The 18,770-nt window shown below is 42.9% G+C and overlaps 1 protein-coding gene across 4 annotated transcripts in view; it reads left to right on the top strand.

Annotated features, from left to right (window-relative positions):
- Nucleotides 1-18,770, top strand: part of pcf11 (PCF11 cleavage and polyadenylation factor subunit) — a 62,150-nt gene that overhangs the window by 20,660 nt on the left and 22,720 nt on the right. For 3 of the 4 annotated variants that reach the window (XM_080749647.1, XM_080749645.1, XM_080749648.1), the window contains 6 exons: nt 2,058-2,203; nt 3,900-4,146; nt 7,635-8,171; nt 11,247-11,433; nt 13,382-13,631; nt 15,126-15,263. In XM_080749647.1, the coding sequence (XP_080605773.1) occupies nt 2,058-2,203; nt 3,900-4,146; nt 7,635-8,171; nt 11,247-11,433; nt 13,382-13,631; nt 15,126-15,263 (1,505 nt within the window). The remainder of the gene's footprint in view (nt 1-2,057; nt 2,204-3,899; nt 4,147-7,634; nt 8,172-11,246; nt 11,434-13,381; nt 13,632-15,125; nt 15,264-18,770) is intronic. The other variant, XM_080749646.1, reaches the window with a different exon arrangement.

Below are 18,770 nucleotides of genomic sequence, written 5' to 3'. Positions count from 1 at the left end.
TTCAAAAAACTTTTTTTCAAAATCTTTTCTTTTTTTTCAAAAACTTTTTTTTTTTTTTCAAAACTTTTTTTTCAAAAACTTTTTTTTCAAAAAACTTTTTTTTCAAAAACTTTTTTTTTTCAAAAAACTTTTCTTTTTTTCAAAAAAACTTTTCTTTTTTTCAAAAAAACTTCTTTTTTTTCAAAAACTTTTTCTTTTTTTTCTCAAACATTTTTTTTTCAAAACTTTTTTTTTTTTACTTTTTTTTATACATAAATACAATGCAGGTGGGGTTGATTGTCTAATGTAGATTAACTTTCTGTAATGTCTGGTCTAGCAACGGTCGCCCTGTGTCATTTGACAGTAGGCCTATAACATACAACATAGGCCTACAGTAGGCTATAATCAGAGCTGCAACATTATCCTATTTTTGTATTGGCCCAATATTAACATTATTTGTTGTCAACGTGGGGTCCGGGGAGGAGTGAAGAGGAGGGGAGGGGGGAGGGGTGGAAAAACCCCACTAGATGAGCCCCTGAGCAAACAGAGGCCGTTTTGGTATTGCAGCTGGAGAGCCTCATTATAGTAGAGCTAGAACAAACAAAAAAAGAATGGTCAGAGTGTTTGTTGAGGGTTAAAACCTGTCTAAAGGTGGTTGCACACTGCTGCGTTTTTCGTTGCGAAATGCGTTTTTCAGGGCAAGGAGAGAGAGAGAGATAGAGAGAGCAAGGGACCGAGTGGTGCGCGAAACTGGCGGCAGTGTGCAAACGTGAGTGATATAACGTGAGGTTGAATTTTTTATTTGCGTGCCACGAAATTCAGTCCGATATTCGGCCCAAAAAACGCAGCAGTGTGCAACCAGCTTAAGACTCAATTTTGAGCATATATTTATACAAAAAATATAGTTTTAAAAGCATGGTGTAGGCCCTTTAACCTTGGAGGAGACTGGAGAGGAATAAAATGATTACAGTCAGGCAGTTTTCAAAGCAGAGAATCTACCAATCATGCGGTTTACAACAGTTTGTGCCGGGCGCTACTTTCTATCAACGGCTGCGTTGCCTCTCCACTCCAGTCACTGCTATGCCTGCTTGCTTTCTATACGCTAGATGCGCTGCGGTCTGGGGACAGCTGGAGTTAGAGCAGACTGCTCAGTCTTTGATCCAAAATATGACGGAACGGACGGCAGAAAATGGTCATGCATTTTGACTTCGTCCACACACTAACATTTTCGTTTAGTCTCGTCTAGTCAACGAAAACACACATTCGTCTCGTCATATTTTCGTCACCAGACTAGAGATTTTAGCTCGTTAACGTTACGTCATAAACGTGAAAAAAATGGGCGTCAACAAAGTCATTTTCGTTATCGTCTCGTCAACAAAAACAACACTGGTGTGGGTGGATGCTCCTTTTGCCATGTTTAGAACGGCAGCACTCAGACAGACAGACAGACAGTCACAGCACACTGACAGACAGAGAGACAGACAGACAGACAGACAGACAGACAGACAGACAGACAGACAGACAGACAGACAGACAGACAGACAGACAGACAGACAGTCACAGCACACAGACAGACAGACAGACAGACAGACAGACAGACAGACAGAGACAGTCACAGCACACTGACAGACAGACAGAGACAGTCACAGCACACTGACAGACAGACAAACAGACAGTCACAGCACACAGACAGACAGACAGACAGACAGACAGACAGACAGTCACAGAGACTGAGAGAACACAAGTAAACACACTTGGCGTTGTGTTGTGGAGTGGAGATGTCGGTCTACCGAGCTGTTTTACGTTCTACACGCTCATCAATACGTCGCGTCTCCCCTCTCCTCTCCCGACTTGAGTATCGTTCACTCAGTAACCTCAGACAGTAATATAATAATAATAATAATATCGTTCACTCAGTAACCTCAGACAGTAATATAATAATAATAATAATATCGTTCACTCAGTAACCTCAGACAGTAATATAATAATACTTTTACTCCTGAGATTAATAAGAGAAGTTACCTTCCCAGCTGTGATGCCTGTCAAGTCCCTAACGAGGCTATTAAATGTTGCCACAGCCCTGCGGCCCCCCGCTCCAACAAAGACCAGCAGGGACCCCCCCGCTCCAACAAAGACCAGCAGGGACCCCCCAGCACCACCCGACCCCCCGGGAAGAGAGAGCCGCCGACGGAGAGACGAGTGACGGACAAGCAGAAGGGTGGAGGTAGGACACCACCCTTATCTTTTATGATTCATTATAATTATAAACCATGCACAATAAGTAAGACTTGACTTGGGTCCATTATATCTCTAATACCATGTGTTAGGGTTAGGGTTATTATAAGGTCCATTATATCTCTAATACCATGTGGGATTGTTTTATATCAGTTTTATATCTCTAATACCATGTGGGATTGTTTTATATCAGTTTTATGGTTGATTAGTCGCCTTTACAACGAGGTACAGCTTGTAAGCATCGGGCATTTGTGGAATGAGCAACACAGCCTGACGTGTGGGTAGCGCCAAAACATGTGCCTAAATGGCCTGTAATACTGTTCTGTTGGTGTTCACCTTTGTTGCTTGAAGATTGCACTCATATGGTACATACTTTATTAATGTTACACTCAGTGTCAGGACCTTTATTAATGTAACACTCAGTGTCAGGAGGACCTTTATTAATGTAACACTCAGTGTCAGGAGGACTTTTATTAATGTAACTCTCAGTGTCAGGACCTTTATTAATGTAACACTCAGTAGGACCTTTATTAATGTTACACTCAGTGTGAGGACCTTTATTAATGTAACACTCAGTGTCAGGAGGACCTTTATTAATGTAACACCCAGTGTCAGGACCTTTATTAATGTAACACCCAGTGTCAGGGTGGAAGATCCATACAGCTTGGCTCCTCCCCCTCATGCTGGTCACCAACCTGTGGCTCCTCCCCCTCATGTTGGTCACCAACCTGTGGCTCCTCCCCCTCAGGCATCCCATTCCTCAAGCAGGATTTGTCAGCCAACGTTGTTCTGTTGGTCAGTCTAGCACGTCCAGCTTGCCCAAGCTGATCCCACAAGCGTTCAGACCTTGATGGGTTAATGCTTTTGGTCCATAGGAGGCAGCATTCAGACCTTGATGGGTTAATGTTTTTGGTCCGTAGGAGGCAGCATTCAGACCTTGATGGGTTAATGTTTTTGGTCCGTAGGAGGCAGTGTTCAGACCTTGATGGGTTAATGTTTTTGGTCCGTAGGAGGCAGTGTTCAGACCTTGATGGGTTAATGTTTTTGGTCCGTAGGAGGCAGCATTCAGACCTTGATGGGTTAATGTTTTTGGTCCGTAGGAGGCAGCATTCAGACCTTGATGGGTTAATGTTTTTGGTCCGTAGGAGGCAGCATTCAGACCTTGATGGGTTAATGTTTTTGGTCCGTAGGAGGCAGCGTTCAGACCTTGATGGGTTAATGTTTTTGGTCCGTAGGAGGCAGCATTCAGACCTTGATGGGTTAATGTTTTTGGTCCGTAGGAGGCAGCATTCAGACCTTGATGGGTTAATGTTTTTGGTCCGTAGGAGGCAGTGTTCAGACCTTGATGGGTTAATGTTTTTGGTCCATAGGAGGCAGTGTTCAGACCTTGATGGGTTAATGTTTTTGGTCCATAGGAGGCAGCATTCAGACCTTGATGGGTTAATGCTTTTGGTCCGTAGGAGGCAGCATTCAGACCTTGATGGGTTAATGTTTTTGGTCCGTAGGAGGCAGCATTCAGACCTTGATGGGTTAATGCTTTTGGTCCGTAGGAGGCAGCATTCAGACCTTGATGGGTTAATGCTTTTGGTCCGTAGGAGGCAGTGTTCAGACCTTGATGGGTTAATGTTTTTGGTCCGTAGGAGGCAGCATTCAGACCTTGATGGGTTAATGTTTTTGGTCCGTAGGAGGCGGAGCGGCGAGGAGGGAGGTTCTGGCAGAACATCAACACCTCAACAAATCCAAGTCCAAGTCTCCTTCGCCCATCGTCCCTAAAGCCAGGAGCACTGACCTCATCCCCCCCCCTAAAGGCAGGAGCAGTGACCCCGCCCCTTCCTCTAAGAAAGACCCTCGCCTCCTCCTCGCCCGCAAGCGCCTCTCGGAGAAGACGGCCGGAAACGAGGAGCAGAAGGAGAAGAAGAGATTCCCAGACCGGTACGTCTGTCACTGGCATTAGGCTTTCAGACCTCGTCACTTAGGGTTGGGTTGGGGTTTAGTGGCCTTGACACAAAGGGTTGGGTTAGGGTTTAGTGGCCTTGACACTAAGGGTTGGGTTAGGGTTTAGTGGCCTTGACACAAGGGGTTGGGTTAGGGTTTAGTGTCCTTGACACAAAGGGTTGGGTTAGGGTTTAGTGGCCTTGACACTGGGGGTTGGGTTAGGGTTTAGTGGCCTTGACACTAAGGGTTGGGTTAGGGTTTAGTGGCCTTGACACTAAGGGTTGGGTTAGGGTTTAGTGGCCTTGACACTAAGGGTTGGGTTAGGGTTTAGTGGCCTTGACACAAGGGGTTGGGTTAGGGTTTAGTGGCCTTGACACAAAGGGTTGGGTTAGGGTTTAGTGGCCTTGACACAAGGGGTTGGGTTAGGGTTTAGTGGCCTTGACACAAAGGGTTGGGTTAGGGTTTAGTGGCCTTGACACTAAGGGTTGGGTTAGGGTTTAGTGGCCTTGACACTAAGGGTTGGGTTAGGGTTTAGTGGCCTTGACACAAGGGGTTGGGTTAGGGTTTAGTGGCCTTGACACAAAGGGTTGGGTTAGGGTTTAGTGGCCTTGACACAAGGGGTTGGGTTAGGGTTTAGTGGCCTTGACACAAAGGGTTGGGTTAGGGTTTAGTGGCCTTGACACTAAGGGTTGGGTTAGGGTTTAGTGGCCTTGACACTAAGGGTTGGGTTAGGGTTTAGTGGCCTTGACACAAGGGGTTGGGTTAGGGTTTAGTGGCCTTGACACAAAGGGTTGGGTTAGGGTTTAGTGGCCTTGACACTGGGGGTTGGGTTAGGGTTTAGTGGCATTGACACAAAGGGTTGGGTTAGAGTTAAGGTTTAGTGACGTTGACACAAAGGGTTGGGTTAGAGTTAAGGTTTAGTGACGTTGACACAAAGGGTTGCCCACCTGTAGGGTTAGGGTTAGGGTTAGGGGTACTAAAGCCCACCTGCCCCTGGCAGGTAAATACAATTTCAGGGCAGGTGAAGTTTGCTTTCAGGTTGCTCGACTGCCGGGCAAGTGCTCATTTGAGAGAGAACGCAACCGTCTATGAGGGTTACCCTCATGACCTAACCCTAACCTAACCCTAACACCATATATCTGTCTGAACACCTGAACGTCTATAAACACAACACCAGATATTTGTCTGAACACCTGAACCTCTATAAACACAACACCAGATATCTGTCTGAACACCTGAACGTCTATGAACACAACACCCTATGTCTGTCTAAACACCTGAACGTCTATGAACACAACACCATATATCTGTCTGAACACCTGAACCTCTATAAACACAACACCAGATATCTGTCTGAACACCTGAACGTCTATGAACACAACACCAGATGTCTGTCTAAACACCTGAACGTCTATAAACACAACACCAGATGTCTGTCTAAACACCTGAACGTCTATGAACACAACACCAGATGTCTGTCTGAACACCTGAACGTCTATGAACACAACACCAGATGTCTGTCTAAACACCTGAACGTCTATAAACACAACACCAGATGTCTGTCTAAACACCTGAACGTCTATGAACACAACACCAGATGTCTGTCTTAACACCTGAACGTCTATAAACACAACACCAGATATCTGTCTAAACACCTGAACGGCTATAAACACAACACCAGATACCTGTCTGAACACCTGAACATCTATAAACACAACACCAGATGTCTGTCTAAACACCTGAACATCTATAAACACAACACCAGATATCTGTCTGAACACCTGAACATCTATAAACACAACACCACATATCTGTCTAAACACCTGAACATCTATAAACACAACACCAGATATCTGTCTGAACACCTGAACATCTATAAACACAACACCAGATGTCTGTCTAAACACCTGAACATCTATAAACACAACACCAGATGTCTGTCTGAACACCTGAACCTCTATAAACACAACACCAGATGTCTGTCTGAACACCTGAACATCTATAAACACAACACCCTATGTCTGTCTAAACACCTGAACCTCTATAAACACAACACCAGATATCTGTCTGAACACCTGAACATCTATAAACACAACACCCTATGTCTGTCTGAACGCCTGAACCTCTATAAACACAACACCAGATATCTGTCTAAACACCTGAACATATATAAACACAACACCAGATGTCTGTCTGAACACCTGAACGTCTATGAACACAACACCAGATGTCTGTCTAAACACCTGAACGTCTATAAACACAACACCAGATGTCTGTCTAAACACCTGAACGTCTATGAACACAACACCAGATGTCTGTCTTAACACCTGAACGTCTATAAACACAACACCAGATATCTGTCTAAACACCTGAACGGCTATAAACACAACACCAGATACCTGTCTGAACACCTGAACATCTATAAACACAACACCAGATGTCTGTCTAAACACCTGAACATCTATAAACACAACACCAGATATCTGTCTGAACACCTGAACATCTATAAACACAACACCACATATCTGTCTAAACACCTGAACATCTATAAACACAACACCAGATATCTGTCTGAACACCTGAACATCTATAAACACAACACCAGATGTCTGTCTAAACACCTGAACATCTATAAACACAACACCAGATGTCTGTCTGAACACCTGAACCTCTATAAACACAACACCAGATGTCTGTCTGAACACCTGAACATCTATAAACACAACACCCTATGTCTGTCTAAACACCTGAACCTCTATAAACACAACACCAGATATCTGTCTGAACACCTGAACATCTATAAACACAACACCCTATGTCTGTCTGAACGCCTGAACCTCTATAAACACAACACCAGATATCTGTCTAAACACCTGAACATATATAAACACAACACCAGATGTCTGTCTGAACACCTGAACCTCTATAAACACAACACCAGATATCTGTCTAAACACCTGAACATATATAAACACAACACCAGATGTCTGTCTGAACACCTGAACCTCTATAAACACAAATCACAAATGCATGTAATAATTAGTGATTATTAGGGCTGGGACTTTAACTGATTAATTGCGATTACTTAATTACAGAAAATTACCGTGATTAAAAAAAACAACGCATTTTAATCGCACTTCGTTTTTGCACCACAGAATCTTCATTTTTGGGCATACTGATCATAGCGATGCACCAACCAAGAAGAGACAACAAACGCAAAGGGAGAAGTAGCCGATCAGAGCGCTTTGCTTGGCCCAGTGGATGCGAAATTTAGATTTAAAAAAATCACTCGTTGATTCACTCATACAACAAGATGTGTTTTACTTGAAAAAAATGCTTCTCAGGTCAAATATTGATGTGCGATTAAAATGCGATGAATTAATCACAGAGCCTGTAATTAATTAGATACAAAATGTTAATCGCATATCAGCCCTAGTGATTATATATAAATTATTAATTAATTATGAATAAAACATTCATCACAGGAAGGAGAGAGAGGAGGCTAAAAAGCTGGCCAATGGCTCGCTGGGAAAACGCGAGCAACGAGGCCAATCGGGCGAGAGGGGCGGAGAGCAACGTGGCCAATCGGGAGAGAGGGGCGTAGAGCAACGTGGCCAATCGGGAGAGAGGGGTGTAGAGCAACGTGGCCAATCAGGAGAGAGGGGTATAGAGCAACGTGGCCACTCAGGAGAGAGGGGCGGAGAGTTGAAGACGGGCGGAGGAAACGCCCGGACCAACGCCCGCAAACGCTCCCGCTCCCCGACCCCGCCCCCTCTAGGCTCCTCCCCCAAGAGGAAGGAGCGCCGGAGAAGCCCCTCCCTCTCGCCGGGAGGAGGGAAAACCCGGAGAGCGGAGGAGCAGAGGAAGACCGGAACGCCCCGCAAGAGGAGCAAACGACCTTTGAACCCCGAGGAGAGAGACTCCTCCCCTCGCCTTCATCACTCCTCCTCTTCCTCCTCCTCCGACACCAAGGAGCCGCCGACGACACACCTCAGGAGGAGCCAATGGGAAGAGAGCAAACAGTAAGTAAATATTACTAATAATATGAATATTACTACTACTACTTAGGGTTGTTCGATTAATCGATTTTTAATCGTAACCCGGTTTTTTTCCTTTGGAAGATTTAAAAAAATGGAAATCGTAAAATCGATTTTCACTTTAATTAGGGAAATTCTTACTCATTGGAGCCTTGCACGCGCAAAAAGTACACAGCCCCGTCCTCCTAAAGCAGGACGACAAGGTCCGACACCAAATTAATACTACTTTCTATCTGATGTGTAATTTCTTTGATGCGCGTTTAGCGCACGTCAGACTGAGCAGAGTTCACCGCACTGCGCTCACTCGCGATGGTTCAAGCAGCAAACAGAACAAAACGCTGCTGAGCTGGTAAACTTACTTACTTGTTGTAGTTTGAAAGAAGCTTATTAATTCTGTGTTACCCACCTACTGACTGTAGTCTTCTCCTACTGTCCCTGTCACTGTGTTAATTTTGCGTCGGGAAGCGAAGCGCTTCGCCTCCGTTTACAATCAGTCAACATCTCCGTGCATGAGTGGTGCAGGGCAGGGGCGTAGCCAGGAATTACATTTTGGTAGGCGAAATGCCTACCAAAATGCCTCACCAGCCTCCAAGAGCTGGCTTGTTTTGGCTGTTTTGTCACTCACTATTGATAATGAAACACTAAGGACGCTAAGTTGTATGTGATTGTTGCACAACTAAAGTTATTATTATTAATACCCTTAGTGTTTTATTGCATTTTGCTATTTGGCTATATAAAAAAAATCAAAAAATGAAACAATAATGAAAAAAAAAAAATCATTTCCTTGCATTTTTTAAATGAAAACAAAATAGTTGAAACAATGTATTATTCTTTTAACAAAAAATCGAAATCGAAATCGAAAATCGGGATTTCAGAGAAAATAATCGAGATTTTATTTTTTGGCCATATCGAACAACCCTACTACTACTATTACTAATAATATGAATATTACTACTACTACTACTACTACTACTACTACTACTATTACTACTACTATTACTACTACTACTACTACTACTATTACTACTACTACTACTACTACTATTACTACTACTACTACTACTACTACTACTACTACTACTACTACTACTACTACTACTATTACTACTACTACTACTATTACTACTACTACTACTACTACTACTACTATTACTACTACTACTACTATTACTACTACTACTACTACTACTACTATTACTACTACTACTATTACTACTACTACTACTACTACTACTACTACTATTACTACTACTACTACTATTACTACTACTACTACTACTACTACTACTACTATTACTACTACTACTACTACTACTACTACTATTACTACTACTACTACTACTACTATTACTACTACTACTACTACTACTACTACTACTACTACTACTACTACTACTACTACTACTACTACTAACACCTGAGGGGGATCAACTGGGAGGAGAGTAAACAGTAAGTAAATATTACTAATAATATGAATATTACTACTACTACTACTATTACTACTACTACTACTACTACTACTACTAATACTACTAACACCTGAGGAGGATCAACTGGGAGGAGAGTAAACAGTAAGTTAATATTATTATTACTACTACTACTAGTACTACTACTAACACCTCAGGAGGAGCCAATGGGAAGAGAGCAAACAGTAAGTAAATATTACTAATAATATGAATATTACTACTACTACTACTACTACTACTACTACTATTACTACTACTACTACTACTACTACTACTACTATTACTACTACTACTACTACTACTACTACTACTACTACTACTACTACTACTACTAACACCTCAGGAGGAGCGGATGGGAAGAGAGCAAACAGTAAGTTAATGTTACTACTACTACTACTACTACTACTACTACTAACACTCCAGGAGGAGTGGCTGGGAGGAGAGTAAACAGTAAGTTAATGTTGTTACTACTACTACTACTACTACTACTACTACTACTACTACTACTCCTACTACTACTAACACTAACACTCCAGGAGGAGTAACTGGGAAGAGAGCAAACAGTAAGTTAATATTACTAATAATAATAATAAGTAGCAGTTTGCTGCCCTTCTGGCTGCTCACAGCTACGGTGCAGAAGTGATCCCTCTAATATGGCCATATGTGGTGATCTGTATCTGTCAGTCCGACCTCTCCAAGTGCCCACATGCCCCTAGTGCCCAAGGTGTCCACCTCTCCAAGTGCCCACATGCCCCTAGTGCCCAAGGTGTCCACCTCTCCAAGTGCCCACATGCCCCTAGTGCCCATGTGCCACCTCTCCAAGTTCCCACATGCCCCTAGTGCCCATGTGCCACCTCTCCAAGTGCCCACATGCCCCTAGTGCCCATGTGCCACCTCTCCAAGTGCCCACATGCCCCTAGTGCCCATGTGCCACCTCTCCAAGTTCCCACATGCCCCTAGTGCCCATGTGCCACCTCTCCAAGTTCCCACATGCCCCTAGTGCCCATGTGCCACCTCTCCAAGTGCCCACATGCCCCTAGTGCCCATGTGCCACCTCTCCAAGTGCCCACATGCCCCTAGTGCCCATGTGCCACCTCTCCAAGTTCCCACATGCCCCTAGTGCCCAGGTGCCCACATGTCCCTAGTGCCCAGATGCCCATCTCTCCAAGTGCCCACGTGTCCATAGTAGCCAGTTGTCCAGGTGCCCACCTCTCCCAAGTGCCCATGTCCCTAGTGCCCAAGTGCCCACCTCTCCAAGTGCCCACATGTCCATATATATCTCTCGATGACCACACATGAAGCTAGATAGCATTTTTAGGTTTTAGACGTTTTCTTACTGCTGTGTGGTCTACCTATGTTATTGTTTTTCTAGGTTGATATTCCTATGCATTGTTGTATTGTTGTTGATGTACTGACATATTATCTTGCTTATCATAGTGATGTATTTCCTGCTTATTGTAAGTCACTTTGGATTAAAAGTGTCTGCTAAATGCCTAAACTGTTATGAATCATTTCTGTCTTCATTTTGTTTGACTCTCTCTCTCTCTCTCTCTCTCTCTCTCTCTCTCTCTCTCTCTCTCTCTCTCTCTCTCAGCCTGAAGCAGTCAGAAGAGGCTCATGGGAAATGCGGTCCTCAGAGGCAGCTCCTCCAGAAGTCCTACAGCACCCCTCCCCCAGCGCGCCCCGCCCCCCGGACCCCCAAACACCGTCTGAGCGTCGACGCCAACCTGCAGATACCTGATGTACTTAACTCTGCTAGCAAGAGAGACCTACTGAGGAGGGTATGTAGCCTACACACACACACACACACACACACACACACACACACACACACTCTGCTAGCAAGAGAGACCTACTGAGGAGGGTATGTAGGCTACACACACACACACACACACACACACACACACACACACACACACACACTCTGCTAGCAAGGGAGACCTACTGAGGAGGGTATGTAGGCTACACACACACACACACACACACACACACACACACACGCACACACACTCTGCTAGCAAGAGAGACCTGCTGAGGAGGGTATGTAGCCTACACACACACACACACACACACACACACACACACACACACACACACACACACACACTCTGCTAGCAAGAGAGACCTACTGAGGAGGGTATGTAGCCTACACACACACACACACACACACACACACACACACACACACACACACACACACACACTCTGCTAGCAAGAGAGACCTACTGAGGAGGGTGTGTAGGCCTTACAGTTATACTATGTGATGTTAAATTAAAGGTACACTATGTAATTAAAGGTATAATATGTAATTAAAGGCACACTATGTAATTAAAGGTATAATATGTAATTAAAGGTACACTATGTAATTAAATGTATAATATGTAATTAAAGGTATACTATGTGATGTTTAATTAAAGGTACTAGAAGCTCGGCGACCTGGCCAACTCGGAACAATGTAAATAGGGAATGAATGCCCCGCCCTTTAGGACCCGTTTTGACCATCTGTCTGCCTGTGTCCATTTATGCCCATATATGGAGATATCTGTATCTGTCTGTCTGTCTGTCGGCGTCCATTTTATGTTCATATATGGAGATCACTGCAGTTATAGTTCTGGGTCCATTTTATGCCCAGATATGGAGATATCTGTCTATCTGCGTTTATTTTTTTCCCATATATGGAGTATCTGTCTGTGCCTCCAACTGTGTTGCAGACACAGTGCCGGTTCCCCCTTTAATGCAAACCTCATTATACCTGTTGTCATAGGACCCGTTTTGAACATCTGTTTGCCTGTGTCCATTTATGCCCATATATGGAGATATCTGTCTGTCTGCGTCCATTTTATGCCCATATATGGAGATCTTTGACCATCTGTTTGCCTCTGTCCATTTATGTCCATATATGGAGATATCTGTATCTGTCTGTCTGCAATCCATTTTATGCCCATATATGGGGGCATTCATTTTATGCCCATATATGGAGAACGCGCGTGCCCGTGGGACGAACGGTTCTCGAGATACGCGGATTACATACATACATACACACTCACAGAGATTTTTTTGTTGACTCATGTGGCGTACGTGATGTCAGAGCCTTTTATGAAGTGATGTCACAATGAGTCAGAGCTTTCGCCGATTTCCTCCGGAACAGCCTGATGTCAACAATCAACCCCGCATAAGGAGATTCCGAACGTTGCGCGCCGGTTCGGGAAAACCGCGCGTCGGGTCGGGTCGAGACCCGGCACTGCACTCCGTGCCGCGGCGGGGAACGCGCGTGCCGAATCTGAAGCCGGTGGGACGAACGGTTCTCGAGATACGCGGATTACAGACACACAGACAGACAGACAGACAGACAGACACGCAGAGACTTCTCGCATTTATAGATAGATATGTGATGTTTAATTAAAGGTATACTTTGTGATGTTTAATTAAAGGTATAATATGTAATTAAAGGTATATGTGATGTTTTCCAGGTCAGTAAGCATCTAGAGAGAGAATGATTTAAAGGTATACTATGTAATGAAAGGTATACTATTAAAGGTATACTATTAAAGGTATACTATGTATTTAAAGGTATATGTGATGTTTAATTAAAGGTATATGTGATGTATTCCAGGCCAGTAAGCGTCTAGAGAGCAGGGAGATAATTAATGGTATACTATTAAAGGTATACTACGTAATTAAAGGTATATTATGTGATGTTTAATTAAAGGTATATTATGTGTTTTCCAGGCCAGTAAGCGTCTAGAGAGCGGGGAGATCTCCCAGGAAGACTTCCTGAATGTGGCCCATCAGATCAAGCAGCTCTTCCAATACCGCGAGGAGAAGAAGATGATCACCACGCCCCCCTCCCCTGGGCAGGGCGACGCCCACCTCCTCTACTACCAGCACAAGTCCAAGCTGAGGAGGACCACCGTGGCCCCGGGACCCCCGGGGCCCCCCCACCCTGGGGGCGAGGGAGAGGAGGAGCCAGACGGAACAGGTGAGCCTTTCTCACCTTGCCTTGTTGAGAAATCGCTGAATAGGAATATGAATATGTATGTATGTATATGTATATGCATATAACATGTATGTATGTAATAATATGTATATGTATAATATGAATATGAATATGAATATGAATATGTATGTATGTATATGCATATAATATGTATGTATGTAATAATATGTATAATATGAATATGAATATGAATATGTATGTATGTATATGTATATGCATATAATATGTATGTATGTAATAATATGTATATGTATAATATGAATATGAATAGGAATAGGAATATGTATGTATGTATATGTATATGCCAATAACATGTATGTATGTAATAATATGTATATGTATAATATGAATATGAATAGGAATAGGAATATGAATATGAATATGAATATGTATGTATGTATATGTATATGCATATAATATATATGTATGTAATAATATGTATATGTATAATATATATGAACATGAATATGCCACACGATCCATATTAATACAGTCAATATGCCGCACGATCCATATTAACTCATTGAATGCCCTTTTCAAGATGGCCGCCAAGTACCAGGATGCCACGTTCCTAAATTTCTAGTGCACGGATCAATTTTTAGTGCACGGATCGTGCACGCCCATGCACCATATATGCACCATATGTGTAGTACTTTTTAACAGCTTTCAAACAAAAAAATCTGCTTGTAAATCCGTTCAGGCATTCATGAGATACAAGCCTTCAAAGTCAGACAAAACAGCCATTTTTGACATTTTGAAAGATGTGTTTGTTATGGGGCTAAACATGCAATTTCGCAATTGCGATCATGCCTACCTAATACATTTGAGGCATTTTTAGAAATTCTTTTATAAAAAAAGTTTTTGAAAAAAATGGCTTCCAACTCGGGAAACTCGGGCTGTGGCAGCCTAGGACTACTGTAATAACTCGGGAAACTCGGGCCTTGGCAGTCAATGAGTTAATACAGTCCAACTAAATGCTGTTCATGTGCTCTGTCCTGATCCTTAATACAGTCCAACTAAATGCTGTTCATGTGCTCTGTCCTGATCCATATTAATACAGTCCAACTAAATGCTGTTCATGTGCTCTGTCCTGATCCATATTAATACAGTCCAACTAAATGCTGTTCATGTGCTCTGTCCTGATCCTTAATACAGTCCAACTAAATGCTGTTCATGTGCTCTGTCCTGATCCATATTAATACAGTCCAACTAAATGCTGTTCATGTGCTCTGTCCTGATCCTTAATACAGTCCAACTAAATGCTGTTCATGTGCTCTGTCCTGATCCTTAATACAGTCCAACTAAATGCTGTTCATGTGCTCTGTCCTGATCCATATTAATACAGTCCAACTAAATGCTGTTCATGTGCTCTGTCCTGATCCTTAATACAGTCCAACTAAATGCTGTTCATGTGCTCTGTCCTGATCCATATTAATACAGTCCAACTAAATGCTGTTCATGTGCTCGGTCCTGCAGCAGACAGGAGCAGCAAGGAGAGGGAGGAGCCTAACCCTGCTCCTATGATCGAAGACTACAACCACGGAAAGGACTTCCCTTCTCGGAAAGCCTTGCAAGGCCTTCGCTTCAGACGCAAGGCCCATGTTCCAGACACCGGTTAGTTAAACCTCTACTAGTACTAGTTATACAGTATATAAGGCCCATGTTCCAGGTTAGTTAAACCTCTACTAGTACTAGTTATACATGTTCCAGACACCGGTTAGTTAAACCTCTACTAGTACTAGTTATACATGTTCCCAGAGATGGGCGAAAATACATTGAAAAGTATTTTGATACAAAATACAAATACTGGGTCAAAAAATGTATCAAAATACAAAATATAAATACAGGCCAGAGAAATGTATTTAAGATTCAAATACGTATTTTGTATTTTGAAAATACATAAATACTTTTTATAAAAATTGATGCAATGATTAGTACTTTTATAGATTGACTGCCAAGTTTTAAATTAACTGCCTGTCAGAAATTTGAAGAATAAAGTGCCTTCCAGACGATACGCGGTCACCGCCTCCTAGTAATTCATTTTCAATGGGAGGCAGGCGGCTATTTTGGTCGTGCGGAGAAGTTTTGGGGCGGCGAGGCGAGCGGGCGCGGTCCCGTGAATTCCCCGCGAGTGTGCTCGTTTGAGCATGCATATGCGGGCGGCAGTGTTGGGAAAGTTCACTTTAAAAACGAACTAGTTCAAGTTCAGAACTTCTAAAATGAACTAGTTCATTTTTAGTTCATAATTCCCCATTATGAACTAAAGTTCATGGTTCCCCAAAATGAACTACATAGTTCTTTTTTAGTTCTTTTTTTAACCATATTTTTTTATACTTTTGGCTATTCAAAAAAAAAGAAAAAAGAAAAAAAAAAGGAAAATATATATAAAGGTCTATATATATATAAATGTTTAGACGTTGCTGCATGCTATTATTTGTCAAAATTATTGACACAGCCCATATAGAGCCACACACAGCAATAATTTCATCCAACTTAACATTGAGGTGCCCACAATATTTATGTGCCCACTGCCTAGTTCCCAGTCTTCCTGCACCCTTATTGTGAAGGGCTGAATGTAATAACCATGTTATTGTCTCATTGTGTGAAATATCATAATATTCAAAACAAATATTTGACTCCAATTGATTCCCCACACAGTATTGACTTGATATAGCAATACAAATATATATATATTACACAGCAGTTGTGGGAAAACTAAGACATTGTTCAAAAAACACAATTCCGATTTTGGTCATTTTGGAAATAGGGCAAAAAATATATTTTTCTTCAATCTACTGTCTTGACACTCTAACCAAAATTGTTCTATAGACCATAATCTACAAATTGGAAGTGAAAGAAACTTTAACACACATTTGAAATAAAAACAAAAAATTACATGTACAAGGAACCCCACTAGAAAAAAAACAAAAAATTACATGTACAAGGAACCCCACTAGAAGGCAGACGTTTCTCGTGCACAGCATGTTTCCGCGTTGGTTAAAGTAGCTGATCTACAAGCTCACGTTGTCTCGTGGATGCGACGCGTTGTGAGCTTGCAGATCAGCTATTTTCGCCGTGCAACACACATAGGACAAAGTATAGTCAGTCAGGCTTGCGAGACGAGGAGGAGATTCACAGTGCAGCAGCAGAGTGCAGACAGCACCGCATATCAACGGAGGAACGTTCACGAGGAGCTGCGTGCAGTGCCTACTATTGGAGCATGTGAATGAAAAGAGAGACGAGAGGAGCAGAGGACAGACGACCGCGGAGGCGCGGACCGCCGCATGAACGGCCGACGAACGCCGACGAACGTCGTTCACGGGCGTCAGAATGACCGCGTTCGACAATATCGTTCATCAAGCGAAAACAATTACGTTCAGTTCACGTTCGCCCAAAATATGAGCGTGTTCATGAACGATCGTTCTTTGAACGCGTTCGGGTACAACACTGGCGGGCGGTGAGAGATGGATTGTGTTCATCTTTGTGAAATACCGCGTGCGGTAACCGCTGACCCAAGCGGCGGCCATAGCGGTGACCGCGTATCGTGTGGAAGGCACTTAAATTGACCATACTATGGTCTTAGTCTTGAGCAGGCAGCCTAAATGTTTACCACTGTGTGCCAGTGTGTGAGAGCTCAGGCCAGAAGTGCCTTCCACACGATATGCGGTCAACGCTACGGCTGCCGCTTGGGTTACCGCACTGCGGTGAGGTACAAACACACTTGCTCAGTGAGTAAACGCCACAAGGTATTTCACAAAGATGAACACAATCCATCTCTCACTGCCCATGTACGCATGCACAAACGAGCACGCTCACGGGGATTTTCACGGGACTGCGCCTGCTCGCCTCGCTGCCTCAAAACTTGGCTGCGCGGCAGAAATAGCCGCCCGCCTCTCATTGAAAATGAATTACTAGGAGGCGGTGACCGCGTATCGTCTGGAACCCACTTTACCATTATCTTCTAAAGGAAAAGGCCTCTGCGCCAGTACTTCATAGAGTGCAAAACCCGCTCTGCCAGCCTTGTAATAACTAAAACTGCACTCTGTTGAGGTGCCAACTTGCAACTTGTGCACAAGTAGGCCATGTATGGCCTGCTTGCACGCCAGCAGAGCGCGCCATGATGTGCGCTCACCACTGGCATGACCACTGGCGATGCCAATGATATCACCACTGACATCACCAGTAATGCTGGTCCCTCATTGGCTGTTAATGATGACATTGCCAGAAATGCTGGTCCCGCACACATACCTACCTACCTTCTAACCTACATACATACATACGCAGATGGATGCAGTACTTGTGCGCAAGTAATTCGAAATTGTAATCATAATGCACGATACATTTGAAGCAAACCAAAGTCAAGTGCTATGGCTGTATCACACACAAACCACCAGCAAATAAGATTGAAAGAAAATGTGTCTTTCCCCCTACAGTTTAAACCTTTGTGAATGTTTAAAATGTGTCCCTTTGAGAATAAAATTACATAAAAAAGTATTTTGTATTTCAAATACAGAAAATACTAGACCTGAAAGTATTTTGATACAAATTACATCCAATTTTTTCCGTCCCAGCCAAATACAAATTACAAAATACAAAAAAGTATTTCAAATACGTATTTCAAATACATGTATTTCAAATACTGCCCATCTCTGCGTATGTTCCCCCCTGTCAGAGCGGCAGCGCTACGAGGATCGAGGCGGAGGGTTAGATAGATATATAGATATATTATAATATAATAAAATAGATATATTTATATATATTTCAGCGGAGCGGGAGTGGACCTCCCCTCTATCAGAGCGGCAGCGCTACGAGGATCGAGGCGGAGGGTTAGATAGATATATAGATATATATATATATATGATATATAAATAGATATATTATATATATTTTATATATATTTATATATATTTATATATATATATTTCAGCGGAGCGGGAGTGGACCTCCCCCCTGTCGGAGCGCCAGCGCTACGAGGATCGAGGCGGAGGGTTAGATAGATATATACTGTATATAGATATATAGATATATATATATATATGATAGATAAATAGATATATTATATATATTTATATATATTTCAGCAGAGAGAGAGTGGACCTCCCCTCTATCAGAACGGCAGCG

The sequence above is a fragment of the Nannobrachium achirus genome (assembly GCF_963921795.1).
Source record: "Nannobrachium achirus genome assembly, chromosome: 19".
NCBI lineage: Eukaryota > Metazoa > Chordata > Actinopteri > Myctophiformes > Myctophidae > Nannobrachium > Nannobrachium achirus.
Note: the sequence above shows the minus strand (reverse complement) of the source record. Positions and strands in the feature narration are given on the sequence as shown.